General features: G+C 38.2%; 2 protein-coding genes across 9 annotated transcripts in view; one reads left to right on the top strand and one right to left on the bottom strand.

Moving 5' to 3' along the window:
- The window catches only part of IFT74 (intraflagellar transport 74), an 88782-nt gene extending 74524 nt beyond the window's left edge, over positions 1-14258 (bottom strand). For 2 of the 4 annotated variants that reach the window (XR_007146419.1, XM_047830796.1), the window contains exons 1-2: positions 14098-14258; positions 11058-11200 (exon numbers count right to left, since the gene is read on the bottom strand). Coding sequence is in view for 3 of the 4 variants with exons in the window: in XM_047830796.1 (XP_047686752.1) it covers positions 11058-11177 (120 nt within the window). In the remaining variant the exon portion in view is untranslated. The remainder of the gene's footprint in view (positions 1-11057; positions 11201-14097) is intronic. The other 2 variants (XM_047830797.1, XM_047830798.1) reach the window with 2 other exon arrangements.
- A 161-nt stretch (positions 14259-14419) lies between these two features.
- PLAA (phospholipase A2 activating protein) overlaps positions 14420-27283 on the top strand; it is a 42037-nt gene continuing 29173 nt past the window's right edge. For 4 of the 5 annotated variants that reach the window (XM_047830568.1, XM_047830569.1, XM_047830570.1 and 1 more), the window contains exons 1-2: positions 16433-16835; positions 22419-22612. In XM_047830568.1, the coding sequence (XP_047686524.1) occupies positions 16687-16835; positions 22419-22612 (343 nt within the window). In that variant the 5' untranslated portion in view covers positions 16433-16686. Of the gene's footprint in view, positions 14477-16432; positions 16836-22418; positions 22613-27283 lie in introns of those variants that run through there. The other variant, XM_047830571.1, reaches the window with a different exon arrangement.

Genomic DNA, 27283 nt, shown 5'->3' on the forward strand with positions numbered 1-27283 from the left:
ATTATAGATAAACGTAGATACATAATGAAATAATGTGAAGAAATTAATCAATAAGAAAAGGGCAGGAGGGAACATTACAAGAAAATAACCATGTTGTTCCTTAATGGGTGATTACACATAGGAACATTTTTAGAATTAGGTAATGCCAGAAAAAGATGACGCATGCTACAAGGAAACTGCTAACAAATATAATGCCACGTTTGTCACAATAAAGCGGCCAGTCAAACACACTGCTGTTGTCTGTGTCCATTTTTTATTTTTTCACCGGCGCCATTCATCCTTCGGGAATCCCTGGATCTGCTGGGGCTGGACCCCGGCAATTAGACAGTACATTCCTTTAAAATTTAAAATTTTAGAGGAGTTAAGATGGCAGAGAAGTAGGGTTACAGGGATTTCCCTTCCCTTCCCTTCCCTCAAACACAGCTGTATTGAGGTCAGAACACTTGGAACACTAAGGAAATCAATCTGTGGAGTGAGAGAAGTCTCCACAGGTAAGGGAGACAGCTCAGCAGGACACAGATGCATTATGTGAACTGGGGGAGATAAAACAGTGTAGGCACAGAGGGGAAGGAGCCCCTTCTGTGGAAAAACAAAACGGAGAGAAAGAAAGGCTGTGGATTGTGGTATTGTGCTAGTACAAGAGAAAAACTTCTCTGGACCATAGACTGGGGAAAAAAAATACTGACAGTGCCAGTTTCTACTTTGCAAACAGCCTTAGGAATTGAAGATCAAAGATAGGAGCTTTCAAAAGTGTGCAAATTTCGGCAGACTGAAGTCACTGCAGCTTCCATGTACGCAAGCCTGGGGGGAAGAGGGAGCTGGCCCCAGGGCACAGTAGCAATCTCAGGGGCATGCTGAGAGGTAACAGTCTCCTTCCTCCAATACTGTGGGAAGAGGGTCTATGGCCCCACCAAGGACAAAAGACCTTTCAGGTGCCAGCAGGGCTGAGTGGTGCTACACCAAAATGGAATCCACGTGGTATAGGGCCCCTTAAGACATCAGGTTCTGAATCTTAGCCAAGAGCCTAAGAGGTGCGGGAGACTGTGGAGAACAGGCTGACCACCAGCACTATTCTGTAAGGGCTGCCTGAACAGCATGGTTTGAGAAACCCAGTCCAGGGAGGAGAGACTGGGGTGTTGCCATTTTTCTCATCACCAACACAGTGGGGATTGAGGGAACAGAACAGTTGCCCCCAGTGGAGGCAGGACTAGTTTACACCAGACCCGCCCCTCGTGTCTAGCAATTTGGCAACTGCTCACCTACTGGAGTGGGAATGACACTGACTGAACCAGACAGTCCCTCCTCCAGACGAGCACAGCCACTGGTCCCAGACACCAACAGACAACTATCTTGTGGCTTTGTATGTTAGTCTGTTTTTCTTTTTTTTTTTTTCCTCTCTTTTTTCTTTCTACCCTCTTTTTTTCCTTTGGAATCAGGATCATAGTTTCTGATTTGACTTTTGGTCAATTCTTATTATATATATATATATATATATATATATATATATATGTATTTTTTTCAGGCATTTTTATTCTTTTTACACTTTTTATAAAGCTCCATCTTTATTTTCCTTCCTCTCTCTCTGGATTAAGCCTTATAGTTTCTTTGATTCTCTATTTGGTCTTTTTTTTTTCACCTCTTTCATTTTTCACTTTCTATGGGATCAGGTTCCCCACCTTTTCCTTTCTTCCAGAGTTACTTCAACGAACAAATCAAAGCACACTTGGTGGAAGGTCCAAACAATCCACACCACAAGTAAGGAGGAGCTTTGTAGAAGACTGACCAGTGGGTACAGCAGCCAAATACACAACACAAGAGTGCACTCAACACACTCCAAAAACACTTCCTGAAGTGCCTGGCCCTGGCCAGTGTATTATCCCTCTTTAATATAGTAGTAACTTGCAGATGGAAGACATAACAAGCTGTTAAAACACGTAAAAGCCAGAAATGTAGCCAAAATGTTGAAACAGGAGAATTCTCTTCAAAAGACAACCCAGGAAGAAATGACAGCCAGAGAATTGCTCTTAACAGATACAAACAATATATCTGAACAACAGTTCAAAGTAACAGTCATAAGACTAATAGCTGGGCTTGAAAAAAGCATCGAAGACAGCAGAGAATCTATTGCTGCAGACATCAAAAATGTAAGAAATAGTCACAATGAATTAAGAAATAACTGAGATGCGGGGCGCCTGGGTGGCGCAGTCGGTTAAGCGTCCGACTTCAGCCAGGTCACGATCTCGCCGTCCGGGAGTTTGAGCCCCACTTCAGGCTCTGGGCTGATGGCTCAGAGCCTGGAGCCTGCTTCCGATTCTGTGTCTCCCTCTCTCTCTCTGCCCCTCCCCCGTTCATGCTCTGTCTCTCTCTGTCCCAAAAATAAATAAACGTTGAAAAAAAAAAAAAAAAAAAAAAGAAATAACTGAGATGCAAAATAAACTAGATACAGTGACAGTGAAGATGGAAGAAGCAGAGGAGAGAAGAAGTGAAGGTAAAATTATGGAAAATGATTAAGCTGAAAAAAGAGGGAAAAGAAATTATGAGACCACAAGGGGAGAATTAGAGACTTAAGTGAGTCAATGAAATGAAATAACATCCATATAATAGGACTTCCAGAAGAAGGAGAGAGAAAGGGGCAGAAGGTTTATTTGAACAAATTACACCTGAAAACTTCCCTAATCTGGGGAAGGAAACAGACATCCAAGTCTAGGAGTCACAGAGAACTCCCTTCAAAATCAACAAAAACAGATCAACACCATGACATATAGTGAAACTGGCAAAATACAAAGATAAAGAGAGAATATTGAAAGCAGCTAGGGACAAACAAGCATTAACCACCAAGGGTAGACACATAAGGGTAGTAGCAGACCTGTCCACTGAAACTTGGCAGGCCAGAAGGGAGTGGCAGGAAATAAATACTCAATGTGCTGAAGAGGAAAAATATGCAGCCAAGAATCCTTTATCCAGCAAGGCTGTCTTTCAGAATAGAAGAAGAGATAAAGGCTATTCCAGACAAACAAAAACTAAAGGTGTTCCTGACCACTAAACCAGCCCTGCAGGAGATCCTAAGAGGGACTCTGTGAGTGGAAAGCAGTAAGGATTACAAAAGACCAGAGGCATCACCACAAGCTTGAAACCCACAGATAACACAATGACACTAAATCCGTATCTTTGAATAATCACTCTAAATGTAAATGGATTAAATACTCCAATCAAAAGATACAGGGGTATCAGAATGGGTAAAAAAATAAGACCCATCTATATGCTACTTACAAGAGACCCATCTTAAACCTGAGGACATCTGCAGGTTGAAAGTGAGGAAATCTATCTATCATGCTACTGGGCGTCAAAAGAAAGCCAGAGTAGCCATAGTTATATCAGACAAACTAGATTTTAAAACAAAGTCTGTAACAAGAGATGAAGAAGGGCATTATATCAAAAGTAAGAGGTCTATCCATCAAGAAGAGCTAACAATTATAAATGTTTATGTCCCCAATGCTGAAGTACCCAAATAATATAAATCAATTAATCACGAACATAAATAAATTTATACACAATAACATGATTGTAGGGGACTTTAATACTCCACTTACAACAATAGACAGATCATCTAGGCAGAAAATCAATAAGGAAACAACGGCTTTGAATGACACATTGTGTTGCATCCACACAACTCCTGAAACAGAATGCTATGGGCACCAGTGACAGTCACAACAAAGTTTATTGCAATGAGAGGCAAGGCCAAACGATCAGGACTGACACTCTAGACCAGAGTGCATCTCTAACAGCAGGGGTACAGAGTTTTTATAGCGACCACATAGACCACATCGTCTTATTATCACCTGGGAACAAAACAAAGAAATAGTTCCCAGATGGGGATGGAAACAGTTCAGACATGCCCTTGCCCCAATCCAATCAAACACTAATCCAATTTATTTTCCTTGAACTTTTGTTCCCTTGATTGATAGGACAAGGTTGTTATCTCTTAATCTACAGTGTTAAAACAAAGCTGTTATTTCTTAAGGCTACAGGTTAGCCCTACACTACAATTTAACCCTTACAACTGTAACAGATGGACTTAACAGATACATTCATAACTTTTCCTCCCAAAACAGCAGAATACACATTCTTCTCGAGTACACATGAAACATTTTCCAAAATAGATCACATACAGGGTCACCAAACAGCCCTCAACAAATATAAAATGACTGAGATCATACATACCATGCATATTTTTAGATCACAACACTAGGAAACTTGAAATCAACCACAAGGAAAAATTTGGAAAGTCCCCCAAATACATGGAGGTTAAAGAACATCCTACTAAAGAATGAACGGGCCAACCAGGAAATTAAAGAAATTAAAAAATATATGAAAGCAAATGAAAATGAAAAAATGACCGTCCAAACCCTTTGGAATGCAGCAAAAGCAGTCCTAGGAGGAAAATATATTGCAATTCAGGCCTATCTCAAGAATCAAGAAAAGTCCCAAATACACAATCTAAACTCACACCTAAAGGAACTAGAAAGGCCGTGGCAAAGAAAGCCCAAAGCCCGCAGAAGAAAAGAAATAACGAAGATTAGAGCAGAAATAAAAATATAGAATCCAGTAACACAGAACAGATCAATGAATATAGAACAGATCAATGAATAGCCAGATTAATCAAAAAGAAAAGAGAGGACCCAAATAGATAAAATCACAAATGAAAGAAGACAGATCATAACCAACACCACAGAAATACAATTATTAGAGAATATTATGAAAAATTATATGCCAACAAACTGGAAAATCTGGAAGAAATGGACAAATTCCTAGACACTTACACACTACCAAAACTCAAACAGGAACAAACAGAAAATTTAAACAGACCCATAATCAGCGACAAAATTGAATCAGTTATCAAAATAACTCCCAAAAACATGAGTCCTGGTCAGATGGCTTCCCAGGGGAACTCTACCAGCCATTTAAAGCAAAGTTAATACCTATTCTTCTCAACCTATTCCAAAAAACAGAAATGGAAGGGAAGCTTCCAGACTCAATTCTATGAAGCCAGCATTATCTTGATTCCCACACCAGACAAGGACCCGACTGAAAAGGAGAATTACAGGCCAATATACCTGATGAACATGGATGCAAAAATTCTCAACAAAATACTAGCAAATCGAATTCAACAGTATATTAAAAGAATTATTCACCATGATCAAGTGGGATTCATTCCTGGACTGCAGGGCTGGTTCAATATTTGCAAATCAAACGTGATGTATCACATTAATAGAAGAAAGGATAAGAACCATATGATCCTAGCAATAGATGCAGAAAAAGCATTTGACAAAATGCAGCATCCTTTCTTAATAAAAATCCTCAAGAAAGTTGGGATAGAGGGAACATACCTTAATGTCATAAAATCCGTATGTGAAAGGCCCACAGCTAATATCCTCAATGGGAAAAAACTAACAGCTTTCCCACTGAATTAGGAACACGATGTCCATTCTCACCACTGTTGTTTAACGAGTGTTAGAAGTCCTAGCCTCAGCAAATAAGACAACAAAATGAAATAAAAGGCATCCAAATTGGCAAAGAACTCAAACTTTTACTTCTCACAGATGGCATGATACTCTACATGGAAAACCCAAAAGACTCCACCAAAAAATTGCTAAAGCTGATACATGAATTCATCAAAGTTGCAGGATACAAAATCAATGTACAGACATCAGTCACATTTCTATACACCAATAATGAAGCAACACAAAGAGATCAAGGTATCAATCCCAAGGTATCAAGGTATCAATCCCATTTACAACTGCATCAAGAACGATAAAATACCTAGGAATAAACTTAACCAAAGAGGTAAAAGATCTGTATGCTGAAAATTTCACTATAGAAAGCTTATGAAAGCAACTGAAGAAGACACAAAGAAATAGAAAAACATTCCATGTGCATGGATTGGCAGAACAAATATTGTTAAACTGTTGATACTACCCAAAGAAATCTACACATTCAATGCAATCCCAATCAAAATAGCACCAGCATTCTTCACAGAGCTAGAACAAAAAATCCTAAAATTTGTATGGAACCACAAAAGACCACGAATAGCCGAAGTAATGTTGAAAAAGAAAACCAAATCGGAGGCATCACAATCCCAGACTTTAGCCCCTTCAAGACAGTATGGTACTGGCACAAACACAGACACATAGAGCAATGAAACAGAATAGAGAACTCAGAAATGGACCCACAAATACATAGCCAACTAATCTTTGACAAAGCAGAAAAGAGTATCCAATAGAAAAAAAGAGTCTCTTTAGCAAACGGTGCTGGGAGAACTGGACAGCAACATGCAGAAGAATGAAACTGGACCACTTTTTTACACTATACACAACAGTAAATGCAAAATGGATGAAAGACTTAAATGTGAGACAGGAAATCATCAAAATCCTAGAGGAGAAAACAGGCAGCAACCTCTTTGATCTCGGCTGCAACTTCTTACTTGACATGTCTCTGAAGGCAAGGGAAATAAAAGCAAAAATGAACTATTGGGACCTCATCAAGATAAAAAGCTGCACAGCAAAGGAAATAATCAACAAAACTAAAAGACAACCGATGGAATGGGAGGAGATACTCGCAAATGACATATCATATAAAGCGTTAGTATCAAAAATCTATAAAGAACCTACCAAACTCAACACCTAAAAAACACATAATCCAGTTAAGAAATGGGAAGATATGAATACACACTTTTCCAAAAAAGACATCCAGATGGCCAACAGACACATGAAAAGGTGCTCAACATCACTAATCATCAGGGAAATACAAATCAAAACTACACTGAGGTATCACCTCACATGGGTAAGAGTGGCCTAAATTAACAGCTCAGGAAACAAGAGATGTTGGTGAGGATGTGGAGAAAAGGGAACCCTCTTGCACTGTTGGTGGGAATGCAAACTGGTGCAGCCACTCTAGAAAACTGTGTGGAGGTTACTCAAAAAATTAAAAATAGAACTAACCTACAACCCAGCAATTGCGCTATTTATCCAAAGGATACAGGAGTGCTGATTCAAAGGGGCACGTGCAACCCAATGTTTACAGCAGCACTAGCAACAATAGCCAAATTATGGAAAGGGCCCAAGTGTTCATCAACTGATGAATGGATAAAGATGTGGTATATATGTATACAATGGAATAATACTCAGCAATGAAAAGAATGAAGTCTTGCCATTTGTAATGACATGGACAGAGCCAGAACATATTATGCTAAGTGAAATAAGTCAGTCAGAGAAAGACAGGTATCTACGATTTCTCTCAAATGTGGAATTTGAGAAACTTAACAGATAAGCATAGGGGAAGGGAAGGGAAGGAAAAATAATATACAGAGAGAGAGGGAAACCATAAGAGACTCTTAAATACAGAGAACAAACTGAGGGTTGATGGGGCTAGGTAGGGGATGGAGGGTGGGGGAAATGGGTAATGGGCATTGAGGAGGGCACTTGCTGGAATGAGCACTGGGTGTTGTATGTAAATGATGAATCATGGGAATCTACTCCTGAAGTGAAGACTACACTGTATGTTAGCTAACTTGAGGGGAAAAAAAAAATTCTACGTTAACTATATTTCAAGAAAAATAAAGTAAAATTTTTTTTAAAATTAATTTTATGTGTAGACATTATATAATAACCTCAAAACTGGAAAGGAATTAAATATCCACATTTTTGTCCCTATTTGACCATAGGAAATGGTTGAATAAGTTACAGTATATTTTAAAAAGTAGTTTACAGAACAGTATTTATAATTCCATTTTGTAAAACAAAAAAGTCTGAGAATTATATAAGAAACAATAACAATGGTTATCTCCATATGATGTGATATTATAGTTCATTTTTATGTTGTTATTTTTACAATTCAGTGTTTTCAGCATTATTGTGGTAAGTATATACTACCTTCAAAATCAGAAAAAATAAATTTTCATTTTTAAATTATAATTACATATAAATTCTGTCATGAGATAGCCAAGTGTCAAAGGGCTGACATCATTCAGCATGCATTCATATCATTACATGATTCTCTACTTCAGGTCTGTAAAATCCAATAGAACATTAGACAATCTGAGGAAAGGACAAAAGACTGTCCTCTTGTCAGTTCATACAGCATGGACAAGTTGGAAAGGTAGGAGACAACCTGAGGCTGTTTCAAAATATCCTTCTTTTGTTTATCTTCCATTCTTTCTTTACTTTTTCCCCCACTCTCTGTCAAAGAGTCAAGTAGTAGATTAAATATGTAGTAGACATTTTAGATAGGGATTGTATATAACCATAGTCATTCATTTTGCTTATCATTAATTGTTAGGTGGTGGTCTCTAATCTTGTCAGCTAACATAGTTCTTAAGTGATTCTGAGAATTACTTGGTTATTATACTGGGGGCCAACAACAGTAACACATGTCAAAGAGTATGTTGGACACAGGAACACTGTCAACCACAAATACAAATGAAATGAGTTCAGGGTTATCTTGAGTGATCTTTGGAAGAGAATGCTACATCTCTTCCTGGGCAAACTTTACCAAATGAAAATATAGAGAAGTATAAATTAAAACGGCACATATTAAAAGGAATTACTATATATATGTATTCACATGGAAATACATTATTAAAAGTAATTGACAAGATAAATAAAAATGTGTATAGTATTATCATTATTTTAGAAAATAGTAAAACCATATAATCTTATATGCATGTGTGTTAGTGTTTGTCAATGAACAGAAAAAAATCTTAAAGGGTATATACGTCACACTGTTAACAATAGTTATACCTGAGGTAGGAGGCAACTCTGACACTTTTCCTTTGTACGATTTACAACAGGCATCAATATTTTTAAAACTGCAAACATTGGGGCGCCTGGGTGGCGCAGTCGGTTAAGCGTCCGACTTCAGCCAGGTCACGATCTCGCGGTCCGTGAGTTCGAGCCCCGCGTCAGGCTCTGGGCTGATGGCTCAGAGCCTGGAGCCTGTTTCCGATTCTGTGTCTCCCTCTCTCTCTGCCCCTCCCCCGTTCATGCTCTGTCTCTCTCTGTCTCAAAAATAAATAAAACATTGAAAAAAAAATTTTTAAACTGCAAACATTAAATGGGTAAAGCACCTGGCATGGAGTAAGTGGCCAATGAGTGTCAGATTCTTTTATAAATATTTAAATAACAAGCATAAATTTTTACTAAAATAAAAATTCTTACTAGCTCAGTACCATGTACATGAAGGTTTTAGAAAAATCATTTCAGTGTAAGTTGATGATGCTGGTAATATTAGCTGAAACTCTAGAAAAATCTGAAAACTTTAAGAAAATCTGATTTTTAACAAAATTATTCCCTCCAAAATTTATTGTGCTTCGTATGAACTAAAAACAGGACAACCCAGTATTATCTCTGGTTTGCAGTTAGCCTACTGTGTAAACTTCACAGATAAGGAGTCAAAACCACCTTACATGGAGTCAAAATCATCTGCTACAACCATAAGAAAAATTAATATGAATATTTTGGTACATTTACTTCTCTGTAAATAAATGTACGTTTTTATGTTCAACTGGCACCACACTTTTTTTTTCATTTAATACTGTATTATAAAGATATATACTTTCCTCAAATACTTTGAAAATAATTTTTAATGACTACCTAATAGCCAATTATAGGGATAGATATTATCATAATTTATTTAAGGTTTGCCTGTTACAAGGTAAGTTGCTTTCAAATTTTCACTATTATAATGAAACTGTAACAATTATCTTTTATAGGATATCACTCTGCTTAGAATTATCAGTTTATAAAGTTTATCCAATTTTTTTCTAATGCGGTGTTTCTCTTACTGATTTATGACATTCCCCATCTTACACTAAGCTATTAACATTTACTAGTTTGTTTGTTTGTTTGTTTCCAGGCTCCTGTGGCAACCAAAATATTGTTTTACTTATTACTTATATTTTTATATTATAATACTGCACTTTTATTTTTGTTTTTTATTGCTCTAAATGAATTCTGGAATAGTTTTACAATGATATTCCCCACTCTCCCCAAAATAAATCTCATGTAATTTTGATTTAACATAGGGTTCATAGTGTTTAATTACAGAAAGAGCTCTTACCAGTTCATAAAGATTTTTCATTTTACAATTCTCAACTCTATTTATGACATATATGTTGCAGATATTTTTATCAGTTTGTCATTTTTCTTTTAACTTTATTGTGGTGTTTTCAATTTTTAAAAATTCAAATATATAAATATAAACATACTTTCCTTTTCAGTACTTGGTGTTTCTGTTTTACAAAGGCCAAGTCCACACCAAGTTTATATGAAATACTTGCCTGTATTTTCTTCTAGAACATTTATGGTTTCATTTTCTAAATATAAAGTTTCTAAAACACCTAGAATTCTGTGTGAGGGAGGGGTCAATTTTTAAAAATAAATGGCTTATCCATTACTTGAATAAACTATTGAATACTCCATGCTTTTCCAACTATTTTGAAATGTTACCTTCATCACTAATTACATATGTTTGATTCTGTTTCTCATCTATTCCATTTCATTTAATTCAGGCACCAATAAGCTATACCACTTAAATTATTGTACCTTTAAAATAAATTTGAATATCTATGTGAGAAGGTATCTTCTCTCAGTAATGTCTTTTAGGGGTGCCTAGGTGGCTCAGTCAGTTAAGCGTCCAACTCTTGATTTCAGTTCCGATCATGATCTCATGGTTCGTGAAATCGAGCACCCACACTGGGCTCCGTGCTGACAGTGTGGAGCCTGCCTGGGATTCTCTCTCTCTCTCTCTCTCTCGCTTTACTCCTCTCCTACTCGCACTCTCTCTCTCAAAATAAATAAATTTTTAAAAATGTCTTTCAGACATCCTCCCACATTTATACTTCTAGGTATTCCCCCAAAAACCCCCCCCCAAAAAACGCCAAAACATATGTAATAGTATGCTGATGGAATAAAGAACAAAGAAGAATCTCTTATTATAGACAGGCTTTCCAACTTCTAGTAGGACATATGCATGAGAATTAAACAGATTTGTTTGAAACTTACTCCAGTTGCCACTCGAATACTTGCTGATGGGGGTCGTATTCCAGAAGGAGGTCTTCCAGTCAACCCCATTCCACCTCGTGAAACAGGGCGAGCTGCTGAAGGTTTGTGATTACTGGCCATCGTTTGTTTACTTTCACCACTATCTGGAAACAAGTAACAGTTCAATTCTCCTTTAATGTCTCCTATAGCAACACACTGGAGATCCACATAGCTTCCCTTCAAACATTTAACCCACAATGACTTCTCTTGCAAATTGTCATTCCAGGTACTACTACAAGGCTAAACAGGCTTCATTTTGTTCAAATATGAAAGTAATGTTCAATTTAGAGTGGAACTATGAAATCATTTATCATATGCCTTTCTCATTTCCCTATTTTTTACCAAAATGTAAGCCTCTCTAATTACCTATCTCTCTTGAGCTCTTCCCATACTCTATTAAAATTTCTCTTTTCTGACATATCCAGCACGTTTCTTCCCTCCCTACTTTTTTTTCCCCCCACAGGGAAAAATGATGATTCACTCCTTTATATTCTAAACCCTGTTATCAGATCTTTCATTTTACTCTTTGCCTTAATAGAATCCCAACTTGCCGCAAAACACTTTCAGTGAAGGCTGTTTTAGCTTCTCAATCCATAATTCCAAAGCAAAGGAGTGCACAGCATTCCCGTTGCTCCCCAGTGTCACTTTTAAAACATGAATCTTCCAAATCTTCCTTTGAGGACCAAGGAATGCAACCTTACTGCCTTGGATCTTTCCTGGTTCCTTTTATCTTAGGGACCTCCTAATTTCTCCCCCCATCTTTACTAAAGTCTTTTATACCTAGTTCAAGTCTCTCTACTCCAGTCCCACCAATGTCCTGGATGACTTCCATAGGGATACTGGCTTCAATATCTAACATTCTAGGTCACAGTTCCCTGACCTAAATTTTAGTAACCATCTCAACTCCATTTCACTCATCCATAGCTATGGCTAGACCTGGAGCTTGTCATCATCTGGAATTGTTTCATCTCAATACCAATTGAAATATTTCATTGGTATTCTTTATACCCATCTTATCTTTATTCTCACTTTATCTCCCTTTAAACCTGCTCCTCAATTCACTCATCCTCTCCCAGTTTACCAGCCCCCTCCTTTACTCATCAGAATATATTATTCAAAGTTTTGGCTGATGATTTAGAATAGCACTTTTCAGATTATGGGTCATGACTTGTTAGTGGGTTGTGAAAACAAGTTGGTAGGTTTTGCCCAATATGCTTTAAACATGAAGTAAAAAATGTAAGAAGGGTGACTGGGTGGCTCAGTCAGTTAAGCATCTGACTCTAGATTTCAGCTCAGATCATGATCTCACGGTTTGTGAGTTCCAGCTCTGTATCAGGCTCTAAGTACTAACAGTTTGGAGCCTACTTGGGATTCTCTCTCCCTCTCTGCCCCTCCTCCACTCACTCTCTCTCGCAAAAATAAACATTAAAAAAAATGTAAGAGGGGCACCTGAGTGGCTCAGTTGGTTAAGCGTCTGACTTCGGCTCAGGTCATGATCTCACAGTTCGTGAGTTCGAGCCCCACGTCAGGCTCTGTGCTGACAGCTCGGAGCCTGGAGCCTGCTTCGGATTCTGTCTCCCTCTCTCTCGTTGCCCCACCCCTGCTTGCTGTCTCTCAAAACTGAATAAACATCACACACAAAAAAATTTTTTTAATGTAAGAGTTCACTGCATATAGGAAGGGTATTGTTTCATTACATTTTTGTTTCAGTTATATTTATGTAAATTTACACATTAGCGAAAAAAATACTTCATTGCTAAAAAATGCTAACCCTCATCTTCATCTAAGCTTTCAGCAAGTCCTAATCACTAATCACAGATGACTATTACAAATATAGTAACAATGCATAGTCTGACATATCTCCAGAATTACCAAAATGTGACAAACATGAAGCGAGCAAATGCCGTTGGGAACATGGCACTTATAGACTCGCTTGACAAACAGGTTTGCCACAAACCTTCAATGTGTAAAAAGCGCATTAGTGGAGAAGCTCAAGAAAATGAAATACGGCTGTTGTCCATGTAAAATTTAAGTCTATTATTCTAGCTTTCCTGACAACTTTAAGAAAATGTACAACATACAGAATTTCCAGGGGCGCCTGGGTGGCTCAGTCTGTTAAGCCTCCAACTTCAGCTCAGGTCATGATCCCTGGGTTTGTGAGTTTGAGCCCCCATCCGGCTCTGTGGAACAGCTCAGAGCCTGGAGCCTGCTTCAGATTCTGCGTCTCCCTCTCTCTCTACCCCTTTCCTGCTCACACTCTGTGTCTCTCTCTGTCAAAAGTAAATAAACATTTCAAAATTAAAAAAAAAAAAAAAAAGAATTTCCACCTGACTGTCTCTACCACTGCTTTACTACCTTGGAGAAAGCCTAGCATTAGATCAGTCCCAGGAGATAAAAGAACGGTCACTCCTAACAGACAGGCCACTAACTCCTCCGTTATTCACGCAAATCAGAGACGGAGCCTAGCCTTTGGTTCCAGAAAAATGAGAGACACAAACTTTAGCTCTGACAGTTATCCCCACTGGATGTGGGTCCTCATCTGTAAGACCCATGCGTGGCAATGGGCTGTGGCCTGAAGAGCTGTTGTGAAGATTAAAGATACTATATAAAAACATCGGCTTGCTAATTATTACTACCAGGATCCTCCCTAAACCAGCCATTTTAACATATACCAACAACTGGCAAGTTGCTAATAAAAGACACAAATCTATTGCTTCGAGTGAAATCCCTCAGCCCACGGTGAATTTTCTCTTTGAGGCTCTTGGATCCTTCCTTCCGGTCTCGCCTCGGCAGGTTTCCTCAGGGGACTGACTGAGGTGATCTCTCCACACGCTCTGCCGGCCTGGAGTCCGACTTCCAGGCCTGGCGACAGGCTGAGAGAACGGCTAAGAGCCGAAAAGTGTGGATTTGTTTTTGTTTGGAGCGGATCAGCTTCTCCAAGGTAAGAAAAGCGGCTCCGGAGGGACTGAGAGAGGGATAGATGGGACCTGGGATTTCTCACCTCCCTGGGAGTGTCAGGAGGAAAGCTGTAGCGGTGACGGGCGCTCGAACCTGTTTCCGAGGCCGCCACCCCCGGCGGAGCCCACCAGTCGTACAGAGTACCGTTAGCTCACTTCGCCACTGCAAGCTGCCCTCGCGCAGCTTTCCTGGGTCCTCAGAACTAACCACTAGCGGCTACGCGCGGCTACGTATCCCGGCAACGGGGGCGGGACGAAGAGAGGACCCGCCTCCTGATTGGCCAATCTTCGGTTTCTGCCCCTGGTAACACCAAACAGAACGAGAATAACCTGTTCTCGCGAGATTGGAGATCTAATTTTTGTTGTCGGAGTATCTCCAGTCTTTTTCTGAAACAAACAGAAAACGGCGACTTGAGTAGGGAAGTACGTTTTGTCTGAAAACCTTAGTATTTATAATCAAAGTCACCTTTCTGATTGTGTGCCTGACCTGCATTTATTATATCGCTATGTCACCTCGTATGTGACATGATATGTGTTATCGTGTAATAGACTTTTTAATAACTGTTTTTAGTTACTTGTGGTAGGCAGCGTTATACTTTTTACTTCTTATTAGAGGTAGTTATCCTTCCTGTTAGGTCTGCGCAATGTACACATTACATTAAGTATAGATGTGTTTCTGGTGACATCTATTCCTCGTTTCAGTGGAAACTTCCTGTCTTTAAACTTCCTTTCAAAGTTATTTTGATCCAAGTTTGTGAAGGATGAATTAAATGGACAGTGGTCTTAAAAATAACTATCTTAGAATCAGTGTGTAAAGAAACACCATGTAGGGGTGCCTGGGTGGCTCAGTCGGTTGGGCATCCGACTTTGGCTCGGGTCACGATCCCATGGCTTGTGAGTTCGAGCCCCAGGTCGGGCTCTGTGCTGATAGCTCGGAGCCTGGAGCCTCCTTTGGATTCTGTGTCTCATTCTCTGTCTGCCCCTCGCCTGCTTCTGCTCTGTCTCTCTGTCTCTCAAAAATAAAGGTAAAAAAATTTTTTTTAAAATAAAGAAACAATGTAAAAAAAAAAACAAAAAACTACTTCATCTCAAATCCCACATCTCTAATAAAGTAACTTGGAGTTTTCTTCCATTCTTTCTATGTAGAGAAAGCTTAAATGTGCTTGCAACTATAATCATAAGGTACGTACGTATTGGACTTTCAACGTTTTTCACATTTCCAACTTGCATACATTATTTATAAACCAGATTTATTTCTGAATGTGCCTGCCTTCAAGTAGTTTAAAATGAATGCAACAAAATGAAATGTCACGTGGCTGAATTATCACTTCAAGTTCGTAAAATATTTTTATGTAATTCTCCCATTTGAGCCCAACAAATTTGTAGTGTTTTAGTGACTATACAGGAGGAATCCACATAACAAATTTTACTAACTGGACTTTATTTACTGTTAGTTCCCCATATTTTTGCCTCTCCAAAATTTGCTGCTTCTAAAGACTTAAAGTCCTTTTCTTCAGTAAATATTGTTCCTTTGTTAACTTGTGCTGTAAGTCCAGACTCTAGCCACCTCTTTGAGTACTCATTTCTGAGTTTCTCCCTTGCATATATGAGATATGTATGTTAATAAATTTTTCTCTTATTAACCTCTTTTGTTGCAACGCCCCGCGCAAAGCCTACAAAGGTAGAAAGAAAAAAGATTGTTTCCTTCCCTACAACCTCTGCCCAACTACTCGGTACACAGAATTGTCTGAATCAACTGACATTATGGAGATTTTTTCCCTGAGTGCCTTCAGACACATGGAAGGAGGACGCAGCATTTGTCATTTGTAGGCAGATGTGACAGTTGAGATAAATGTTTTAAATCTGAGAATTGCTTAACACGTAAGATATTTTAATTTTTTAGAGTACCGAGAACCCAGCTTAGTATTAGGATTTAAGGCAAACGACTGTTTACAACTTGGTCCCAAACTCTGTCGTTTTAATTAAAAAACAATGTTTAACTTCCAAAAGTCTCAGGCGATTTCACAGAAGTTCTGGAAAAGTCGCAAAAGGGTTACCCTGACAAAACGTTCAGAACGATTTCTCTCAACCACAAGGGAGCGCGCAGCTCCTGAAATCAAATCTTAAAATATCCGGATTCGGCGCGCCTGCGGTTCCCGCCCCACTGCGCGTGGCATTGTGGGATTTGTAGTCCCAGCGCGCATCTCGTACTACAATAAACTGTTCAGCCAGGACTCGGCAAGGACGCGGGCTCGAAAAGGATCCGGATTGGGGCGGTCGGGCCCAACGGCCGGGCCCTGTTATTTCTTCCTCGGCGGATCGTCCAGGGCGCGGGAAGGAAACGAGCTTCAGCTCGGCCTTGCCCTCAGCAGTCGGGACGCACACGCTTTGCGTCATGGCGGGCTGAGACAGATGATGAATTCCGGTGTACATGTCAGGGTTGCTGTGTCACTCGGCCCGTTCGGCGTTTCCCTTCCCCGTCGCCCTTCCGCACCGGCTCTAGGGCTCTTCCGGTCCTCAGCCGCCCCTCACCTGCAGGCCCCTCGCCCGCCGCGCTTCGGCGCACTCCTGGCCTCTTCTGCGGACTGATCTCGCGCGGTGCCTGGGCCCCGGGTGCCGGACCGACAAGGGCCATGGCGAGCGGTGCCGCCAGGTACCGGCTGAGTTGCTCGCTCCCAGGCCACGAGCTGGATGTGCGGGGCCTGGTATGCAGCCTCTATCCGCCGGGAGCCTTTGTGTCCGTGTCCCGAGACCGCACCACCCGTCTCTGGGTCCCAGACAGGTGAGCGCTGCGAGTCCGTCTGTCCCCGCCTGTCCCCACCACCCACCCCTGGCAGTGTTGCAAGCTTCCTATTGCTGGTGGGACGAGAGGGCCCCTCCCCTGCTGTATCCTGTACTGTTCCCGGCCTTGCCTCCGGTCCGCGCTCCCTCACAGTTCTGAGAGCACTGGCACTCTGGGCGCACAGTGTTAGGAAACCTGTGAGATTTAGGTGGAAAGAGCACCGCTTTAGGATTACAGAGACGTACATTCTTGTCCTAATTTTACCACTTAACGAGTGGGTGACCTTGGACGAAGCTCTTATCTTTTGGGCGATGATTTGCCATGTTTCTTTCAGATTTGAAAACTTACTGATGCCAGGTGCACCCCCCCCCCCATTAGACGTTGTGAAAACATCTGACATGTAATTGAAGTAAATCCTCTTCTTTCCCTAGAATGTGCTGTGTAATCTTCCCTCAAATTTAATTTTTGATAATTGCGTTGCAGAAAGTTGCATTTGGCACGTCTCCTTGTCCAAATAAGTTTCTTAGTCTGGGGTCTGTGGTGGGCTCGGATGGAGGGGATGAAAGTTTCAATATGTTTTATCGATGTGTGAGGATGTGCTGTTTTCTTGAAAGAAAATCCATTGCCTTCAAAAGGTTGTCAGGTTAACCAAAAAGAGAAATTAAGAAACTGAAGGTTAAGTTCCAGTCCAAATCAAGTTCAAGGGGTCGGTCCTGATTTGGCTGGTTGTAACAGGAAATTTATGACGTGGAAGACAGATTTCAGTTCAGAAAGAGAAAATTTGAGGTGATCTACTTTGTTATGTAGTAACTCTCCCATTAGTATAGGTTTCACTCAGAGTTTGGGTAGCCATGCATAAATTCAGATGTTAACTCTTGGTTGAGTCTCTACTATTTGTTTAGATCCTGAAGAAAAAGAAAACAAAAACAAGTTCCCTCTTCTTACGGAGCTTTCTTACAGTCTGGGAGGGCTCATGGATCAGAAAAAAAAGTAAATAAATAATTGCTCATTGGCATGTGTACTGTGAAAAAAAAAACAAACAAGTATAGAATTGAATGGAGAGATGTTAAAGAAGGAAGCCTCTCTGATGAGGGTTTCAGTTTTGTTTGGTTTATTAAAGCTGACACCAAGATGGACCTAGTCATGGGAGCAAGGAATGAGAAGAGTTGAAATGAAAGAGATCTGTAGATGGTAGGAGGATCAAGCATAGACACCCTGGATTAAGAAAGAGGCAAGTTCCTGTGTTCGGGAGGGAATGAGCTGTGAGGTCAGGAGCCAGAAGTTGGCTGGAGCCACATGCTATGGTAAGAGTGCTTCTAGAAAGAGTGTAAGTAGAAGCCTTCAATGCATTTCAGGCAGGGAGCAACATGATTTGATTGACCTGTTGAGAAATACTGCTAGCTGCTGGTGGAGATTAGATTGCAAAGGGATAAATGTGGAAGTAGGTCTGTTTGGAGGCTTTTGTTGTAGTGCAGCCAGTACATGATGGTAGACAGACTAGAAACGTTATAGAGCAAACTCCTATATTGAATTGGACGAGATAATCTCTGAAGGTCTCTTTTAATTCTAAGATTCTGTGATATTCCGAACCACTTAGTAATGCTAATACATAAATTTATGTGTATTTGAGTGTAATTACTGATTAAGCTTATCTCTTTAAAATTGAGTTCAGTAGAAGCACGTACCCAGCAGGATATAATCATTGCAGTCAGAAGTAACTAAAGGATGGCTGCTGTAATAGTTGAGTCTTGTCATTAAACTTTACATGTTTTGTAGGACTGTGCTAGGTCCTAGAGTTTTTGCATTCATCAGAACTTCAGGAATTGGAGGCTGAAGTCATGTATTTGAAGTGTTGTGCTTTTTTCTTTTTAACTCATGTTGTGTTTTTGGTTTTGTTTTCAAAATCATTCATAAATTTCTTCAGCTAACACTGATTGAGAGCCAGCGTTGTGTCACACACAGGAATAGATAGTGGGTAATGATGAAATAAGACTGTTTTACCTCTCATTTCCAACTGTTCAGAGTAGGGCATTTTATAGTCCCTGGGTGATGAGTCTCTTCTACATCCCAACTGAAGTGTCTAACGTACCCTTACTGTTATAAAAGTGTCCTCAAGGCTGACATCCTGACAATTTGTATGTCAATTTGTATTTGTATGACAATTTGTATGTCAAATTGTATGACAATTTGTATGGTATATTAATAAATGTAATGAAGTGCTGTAAATGTTTGTAGCCAGATAGGACATGAAAATTGTTTTCCCATGTACATTGTTGATAGAATTCTGGATCAAGGTAGTTAGTGTACAGATGGATTGGGAATAATGGAATTTAGTTTTAGGGAAGCAAAATAGTTCTCTTCCAAGGTGCACTAAACCAGATACCTTGTCTTTCACAAAAGCCCATTGAAAACCCAGAGGCTCTCTCAGCCTTCTGAAGACCTTTCAGAATGGAGACATTATTCTTTGATTGTACATTGAACTGTACCAGTCAACATGTGATTGTTTCAGACTGCTTCAGGCCTCCCTAAGCCCACTTCAAGTTAAACTGGATTTCTCATCTGTCATGGACTATTTTTTTACCTTTGGAAAACTACCCACATTTGAAAGATGCAACTTCACATTTAATGTGGTGTGTTGACTCTTGCCTGTCCATGCCAAGGGTTAAATGATTTCTCCCTCCTGTAAACACTCAGCACTTTGTGTCCAAAGTCAATAGTTCTATGGAGTTTGTTAAGAAATCAGAGACATTCCCTTCCCAACCCCCATTTCCTTTTCTTGGAGTTAAAATTGTTGTCTCTTTTAACTGCTTATTTTTGTATGTTACTTCCATGTGTATGTATAAAGTGCTTTATTGCTATTTTTATTTTTTTAATATTTTAGGCATTTTCTGTTCTTGCTGCAGAATATTGGACTTTAGCTCTCCCCCAGCTTATGCATCTTTTCTATGCTCCGCCCCTTATAGTTGAACTTAATTTAGATGAAATCAGTATAATTTTTAAGTTTTTGTTTACTTATTTGAGAGCGAGAGTGCGCACAGCATGTATGGGCAGGGAGGAGCAAAGAGAGAATTCCAGGCAGGCTCCATGCCTTATGTGGGACTTGAACTCACAGAACATTTGACCTGAGCTGAAACCAAGAGTCCGCAGCTTAATGGATTGTGCCACCCAGACACCCCTAGACGAAATCAGTATTTTATGACTGCACAGGCTCTACTTACACTGCTGTGGAATAAACTAAGATAACTCTTCCTCAACAGTTTTATGATCTCCCTGTAGTAGTGAGTATCCTGTTTGGGGCTTTCATTCACTTCATTTTTTATGTATTTCTCACAAATTCAACTTCATATTCTTTGCTAGTTGTCTAAATCTCTTCTCAAGACCTGTAGACATACTTCATATTTTACAGTTTCATCTTCCTGGGGGTGAAAACTTTCTGACCTGGTCTGTCTGCCCCTGGGGCACACAGAGCCTGAGATCTCCCTTCATTGTGTTCTTCACAGTTTCTTCTTTTGGGCCTCTTGTGTTGGATCTGTTATCTGTATCGTTTTACTTTCTTAGTTTTCTTCCTTGATGCCTTTTTGGAGCATATCCTCCAGGAGCTTCCTGAAATGCAGTACACTGATGATAAATGTATTAAGATAGTGAAAGTCTGAAAATGATTTTATTCTGCCTTGCTACTGGAATAATAATTTAAATGTCTGTAGCACTGTAATTCCCAAATAATTTTCCTTCAGAATTAAGAAGCTATTGCTCCATTGTATTCTGGCCTCCAATGTGTATTTTTTTTTTTAATGTTTACTTTTTTTTATTTGAGAGAGCACCAGCAGGTGAGGGGGGAGGGGCAAATGGAGAGGAAGAGAGAGAATCCCAAGCAGGAGCCCACCAACACAGGTCTCGGTCCCACAATCCTGGGATCATGTCCTGAGTCAGACATTCAACTGACTGAGCCACCCAGGCGCCCCAGCCTTTACTGTTAAATTTGACAAGTCTGAAGCCATTCTGTTTCTTGAACTATTATTTTTTTTCTCTCTGGAAGGCAGTCTGTATTTAGGCACCCCTAAAAAGTTTTAAAAAACACACAACAAAATAAAGTGGACAAGTTAAAAAAAAAGCTACTGCCAAATACCTTCCTTTGAAGATTTTTCATATGATTCATCTTGCAACTGATTCTGAAGATTTTCAATAGTGTTCCTTTTCCTAATTCCTACCTTTCTTGGTCCCCATTTCTAGAGGTACATAGTGCTGCTAATATTCTTCAGCTTTTTAGGGATTCATTGGTAGATTGGTCCTCTACTTTCCCTGATGCCTACTTAGAACTCAGTTTTCTCAGGGTGTCTGGGTGGCTGAGTTGGTTACATGTCTGACTCTTGGTTTCAGTTTAGGTCATGATCTCAGGATTGGTGAGTTCAAGCCCTGCATCAGGCTCAGTGCGGACAGCAAGGAACCTCCTTGGGATTCTCTCTCCCTCTCTCTCTGCCCCTCCCCTGCTATTGCACTCTTTCTCTCAAAATAAATAAATAAACATTAAAAAACCCCCTCAGTTTTCTCAGGTATTCTATATCCTTTATTATTTTTCAATCAGCTTTGAGTGTTCAAAGTTGTGTTCCTGTTTCTTTTTCTTCTTATTCTCCCTGGCCTTGTGGGTTTATGCCTTTCTTCGAAATGTGTATGGATGTGTGTTTATCTTGAAGTCTTATCTCTTCGTGTGCACTTGTCCTGTCTCCTTCTACTACATTGCAGACTTTTTAATTTAGCTTGAATCGGGGATATAATTCTTTATATTCTCTCAGGAGTTACCTTACTGCCTTCCACATAGTACATTGTAATGTGTTGTTTGACTTGTTATATAAGGCAGTGATGCTGAGTGATGTGTGTAACAAATTGATAATCTTTCTAAACGCAAGGCAGTTATTAGTATGCTGTGTCCCTAGAGCATTCATTTATATATCCCTGTATTCCGTTAGTTTGCATATTGAGAATGATTGGTACTCTAGCGATTTAGATATATATACTCTACTAATGGGTATTAAGTTAGTGTTTCATAGTATGAAAATATTCTCACTGTGTTTGAGACTTATTGATAGTGTACTTCATTATCTTAATTGTATGAATGTTTCACTTCACCAGGGATTTCTGAGGGTAACAGTCACAGATGAATAGAAATGAAGACGGAGCATGAGAAAAAGCCACTTGCGATACTTGTTTCCCTCCCTTTCCTTCCTTATTCTTTCTGTTAATTAATATACTCTTATCAATGAAACACTAATTAAACTTTTTCTAATCTGATGTGAATCTCAATAGTAGCTAATAAAATTAGATATTTAATATTTAAGTTAAAATAATAGATTCTTGGGGCACCTGGCTGGGTCACTCAGGAGAGCATGCGACTCTTGATCTCAGGGTTGTGAGTTTGTGTGTAGAAATTACTTAAAAACAAAACAAAACAAAACCAATAGATTCTTAAGGTAGCAGACACTCTAGCGTTCAACCCGTATACTAAAAGAAAATGAGTACTTTGATACTCATGTCCTATGGTAAGTCAGGGGACAAATGTGTATCTTATTCATTACAATGTCTTTCCAGTCCTAACAGGGGCTTTACAGAAATGCACTGTATGAGTGGCCACTCCAATTTTGTATCTTGTGTATGCATCATACCTTCAAGTGATATGTACCCTCATGGACTAATCGCCACTGGAGGAAATGACCACAATATTTGTATTTTCTCACTGGAAAGTCCAGCACCACTTTATATACTAAAAGGTCACAAAAATACTGGTGAGTATAATGCTTTGATTTTTTTCTATTTGAAGAAGTTTCATCCTTTTGAAAATAAAATTCATATATCTGCATTCTATACTATTAATTATGTTTGTTTTACCTATGGCTATGACTTGATAGTGAAAACCTTTTAGGATCATCATTGTTCTGTAAATTCTATTCCAGAGTTATTGTTATCATCAGTAAAGGTTGACATGCTTATATATGTAAATAATACAGTGTTCTGTTATAAAAGGAAGAAGCTGTATAATTTTAATACACCTTGTGGTTTTCGTTTTCAACTATTTTGTGCAAGGAATTAATTTAGGAAGACTAAGAGTATTTTTTCATCTTATGGTTGTTATATCTGTATTTATGCAGTAAATTGAAGACCCAGAACAAATGTGTTTAGGACCTTGGTATCATAACCGAAGAGTATTTAATACTTTTTAATATTGTTTTCTATGGTTTACATATATTTCTGATTAGCTGATATTCCTGGATTTGTGTGTGGTTTAATAGCTCTTTATTATAAAATGATGTGCTTAATCAATGCAGTGTATATACCTATTTTTTTTATGTATCTGGATCTGTAAGCAAGTAGTATGCCCCATAAACACTTGAAAATTCCTTTGAAAAATTTTGTAAAATGAATTGTGTGTATATATGTGAAATCTTTAATACTGAGTGATACAGACTTTTTTTAACTTCATTGAGGAAGTCTTGAAATGTATACAATGGTAGAGATACAGTATTTTGTAATGAGTTATGTATAAATATATATATTTAAAGGGATGACGATCTTTTCCACCGGTGTATTTACATAGCTTCAAGGATTATCAACACATGGCCTATCTTCTTTCATCTCCCCAGTCTTCTACAATGTTATTTTAAAGGAAATTTCCAATATACTGTTTCATTTGTAAATACTTTAATATGTAACTCTAAAACAGGGTTTGGCAAACTTTTCTGTAAAGGGCCAGATAGTAAATATTTTAGGCTTTGCAGGCCATCTGGTCACTTTTACAACTATTCAAGTCTGCCGATGTATACAAAAGTAGCCATTGACAATAAAATGAATGAGCCTATCTGTATTTCAATAAACAGCTATTTATGGACACTGAAATTTGAATGTCAAAATTTTCACATATCAGGAAATATCTTTTAATTTTTCCCCCCAATTAACTTAAAAATGTAAAAACAATTCTTAGTTTGTGCAGTATACAAAAACAGGTGGCCCACAGGCCATAGTTTGCTGATCCCTCTAAAAGATATATTTTTTTTAATCGTCATTACACCTAAAACAAAACAAAACCTAATTGCTTATTATCAAATATCCAATGAAGGTTCAAATTATACCCAATTGTTTCATAAATGTTTTTTTACAGTTTGCTTGAACTGTGACCCAGCTCAGGTCCATATATCTTTTAATCTATGGGTTTCTTTCCCCCTTTTCTCCCCCTCCCTATTTGAAACCAGCTTATTTAACCTGTAGGATTTCCTACTGCCTGAACTTTGCTGATTAAAGCCTCATCGTTTCCCTTAACATGTTCCTCAATCCCCTATATGTCTTAGGAGGTATTAGTCAGATCTAGAAACTTAATCAGATTCAGGCTCAAGTTCTTGACAAGTACCTGTTATAGGTAGTATTGTGTACTTTCTGTTGTAGCACATTAAGAAGCACTTAATAACTCTTTGTGATGTAAATTAGTGGGTTCAAATGTTGATCATTTATTCATTATAAAATTACTAGCTGTCTTGTATGTAATGGTTTTTAGCATGTAGTGATGAGCACACACAGATCCAGTGTTTCATTAAGATTTGAAAAATCATTATACTCTACCTTTTTTTTTTTTTTTTTTTGCCTTTAATAGCTAGCATTTTTTTACTATATAATTTCCTGACATTGCTTTTTTTTCCCCTGTCAATTCGTTGGTTACGTGTGAGACTTTTGTACAGGGAAGATAGGATAAATGCTTGCCATGTCTCCTCTCCTACCTCTTTTACCAAGTTTCAGAATGAGTTAGCTTCCTGTTTCTTTTTCATTCTCAAATTGTCCCATATTTGGCCATATTGGAAACCTCTTTAAATTGGCCCTTGTGGCCTTTTGAGAAGACCTTTAGCAGTTTTCTTTGCTTTTGGTACTATAGAATGTTACAGGTTCACTTTATGTATACCTTGTTCTAGACCTGGAATCAGCTATTTCTCCAAGAAGCCCCATGTTTTTTGCTTTTGTTTTTTTAGTGGGAAATAATAACTGGAAACCTGAGTTTTGGTTGTAATGGTGCTCAACAGGATTTTTTAACTTAATGTTCCTTTATAATTCTATAAAACATAAATAGTTTCAAAGGAAAAACAACTCACCAAGATATATTCAAAGAAGTCTAGATTCATTCACTATTGGCTTCTTGCACCGTCCCTTTCCTTATATTTATTAACTTTGTTCTTTTTAAAAATAATAGAGCAGATATGGATGTAGATTTATATTGCCCCTTTCTTAGGTAAAAGGTAACATACTGTATGCAATTTTCTGCCCTTCCTATTTTTGCTTGATAACATTACCACTTTGGAGATCTCTTTATTATACTATATAGAAGCCTTCTCCATTCGTGTTTATGATGGCATTATAATTCATTGTTTAGCTAGCTGTACTATGACTATTCTAGCTTATTTAGCGAGTCCCCTACTGATGGACATCTGAGTTTTCAATCTTTTGCTAGTACAGATAGTACCATAATAAATGGCTCCGTGCCTCTGTCATTTTGTTAGTTTGGAAATGTCTTTTAGGCATAATACTCATTTCTGGATCAAAAGGCAAATGGATATGTAATTTTGTTAGGTATTTCTGAGTCGCTTGATTAGGTGTTGTAACTTGTTTTTGCATTTCAAGCAGCAACATGAGTCCCTGTTTCCCTTACCAATGGTGTATGTTGTCAGATTTTTAGATTGTTGCCAAAATAATAAATGAAAAGTGATGTTTTAGTATAAGGGAAATTTGCATCTCTGTTATTACGGAGGGGGACATCTTCATAGAAGGAAGGGATTTTTTACCCTTTTTTTCCTGTGAACTATATTAAAAATTTCCCATTTACTATTGGGTTACTGGCCATTTTTGAAGACCTTGATTAGAGTTATTAACTCTTTCATACAAATTACAAATTTTTTTCCCATTTTGTTAACTTTTTTTACTTTGCACATTTTTTTTGTAATGCAAAAGTCAATTTTTATATAATCTTATTTGTCTTGATCTTTTAAGGTATCATATGATCTCATAGAAATCTATGTAAAAATACTGCTTCAATTTTGGAGGGTATTTTTTCTGCCTGATTCATTTCTACTTTATTATAAGGTAATCTTTTGTTATTTTGTTAGTTTCCTTGGTGGTTTAGAGGCCAAATGTCATGTGCTTTTTTTTTTTCCTGGCATACCATACATACCATGTTAGTGAGTATAGCTGAAAAAATTAATGATTGACATTCTTATGTCATTTTTGTTCAGCTTTCTAGACCGTTTTATTTTCTAAATAGTAAAGTAGTACTATTCTTTAGTTGATATTATACATATAACACTTCCCCATTTCATTATAACTTGCGATTCTAGGTAATTTTATGTTGCATTATTTGGTATCATGGGCTTTTTTCCCCTACCTATTCAAAGCTAAATGCTTCCTTATGCTTATTGAAAGAGATTTATTTTTTTTATTCATTATTTCTGCCTGATCTTGAAAGAAATTAAAAAAAAAAGAAATTTTCTGTGCTTTCTGAAACGTTTCTCTTGAATTATATGTTACACTGATCTCTGAGAGAATATGAAGAGCTTTCCCAATTACAACTATCAAGGAGAAACATTTAAAAAAAGAAAATTGGAATTGGTAGCTAAATCTCCTTATGAGAGAACCTCCTGTACCCAAAGATTTAAAAAATGGAACTTATTTTCTAAATCCAGCTTGATTCGCTATTATCCATTAGGAAATATGGTGTAAGTTTTTGGAGGTAAGTTGTTATTACCTGGAAAATAAGGTTATCCAAAAGAAAAAATTTTTCACAAATTAACCATATCCTGAAAACTTAGGGTTTTCTGTTTTTGGACTTATACATGAATAATTTATTAATATAAGCATCAAATGTTGAATTTACTGCCTTTTTGAGCATTTGAGTTTAAAGAACAACTGATGCTACATAACCTTTTTTTTTTTTTTAACGTTTATTTATTTTTGAGAGGGAGGGAGACAGAGTGCAGGTGGGAGAGGGGCAGAGAGAGAGGGAGACACAGAATCTGAAGCAGGCTCCAGGCTCTGAGCTGTCAGCACAGAGCCCGTCGTGGGGCTCGAACTCACCAACCGTAGATCATGATCTGAGCCAAAGTTGGACACTTAACCGACTGAGCCACCCAGGCGCCCCATGATACATAAGCTTTAAGTTGATTTTTAAAAATTTATAATAATTTGAAAAGCAACTTTTCATATGAATGGAAAAAATTCAGTTCGACTTCTGTATTCAAATACAGTAATTGTATTTTTATTTGTGTAGTAATCTCTTTCAATCTTTGTCCCTATGACTAAGAATGGGTAATAGATCCATAGAAGATATTTTCTATTCTAATTGCCAAGACTATTTCCTGACTATCTAGTTTTTTTTTCATTTTAAAGATTAAAATCCTTTCATTCTCTGAACTTTAGTGTCCTCATCT

This window comes from Prionailurus viverrinus, chromosome D4 (assembly GCF_022837055.1).
Source record: "Prionailurus viverrinus isolate Anna chromosome D4, UM_Priviv_1.0, whole genome shotgun sequence".
NCBI lineage: Eukaryota > Metazoa > Chordata > Mammalia > Carnivora > Felidae > Prionailurus > Prionailurus viverrinus.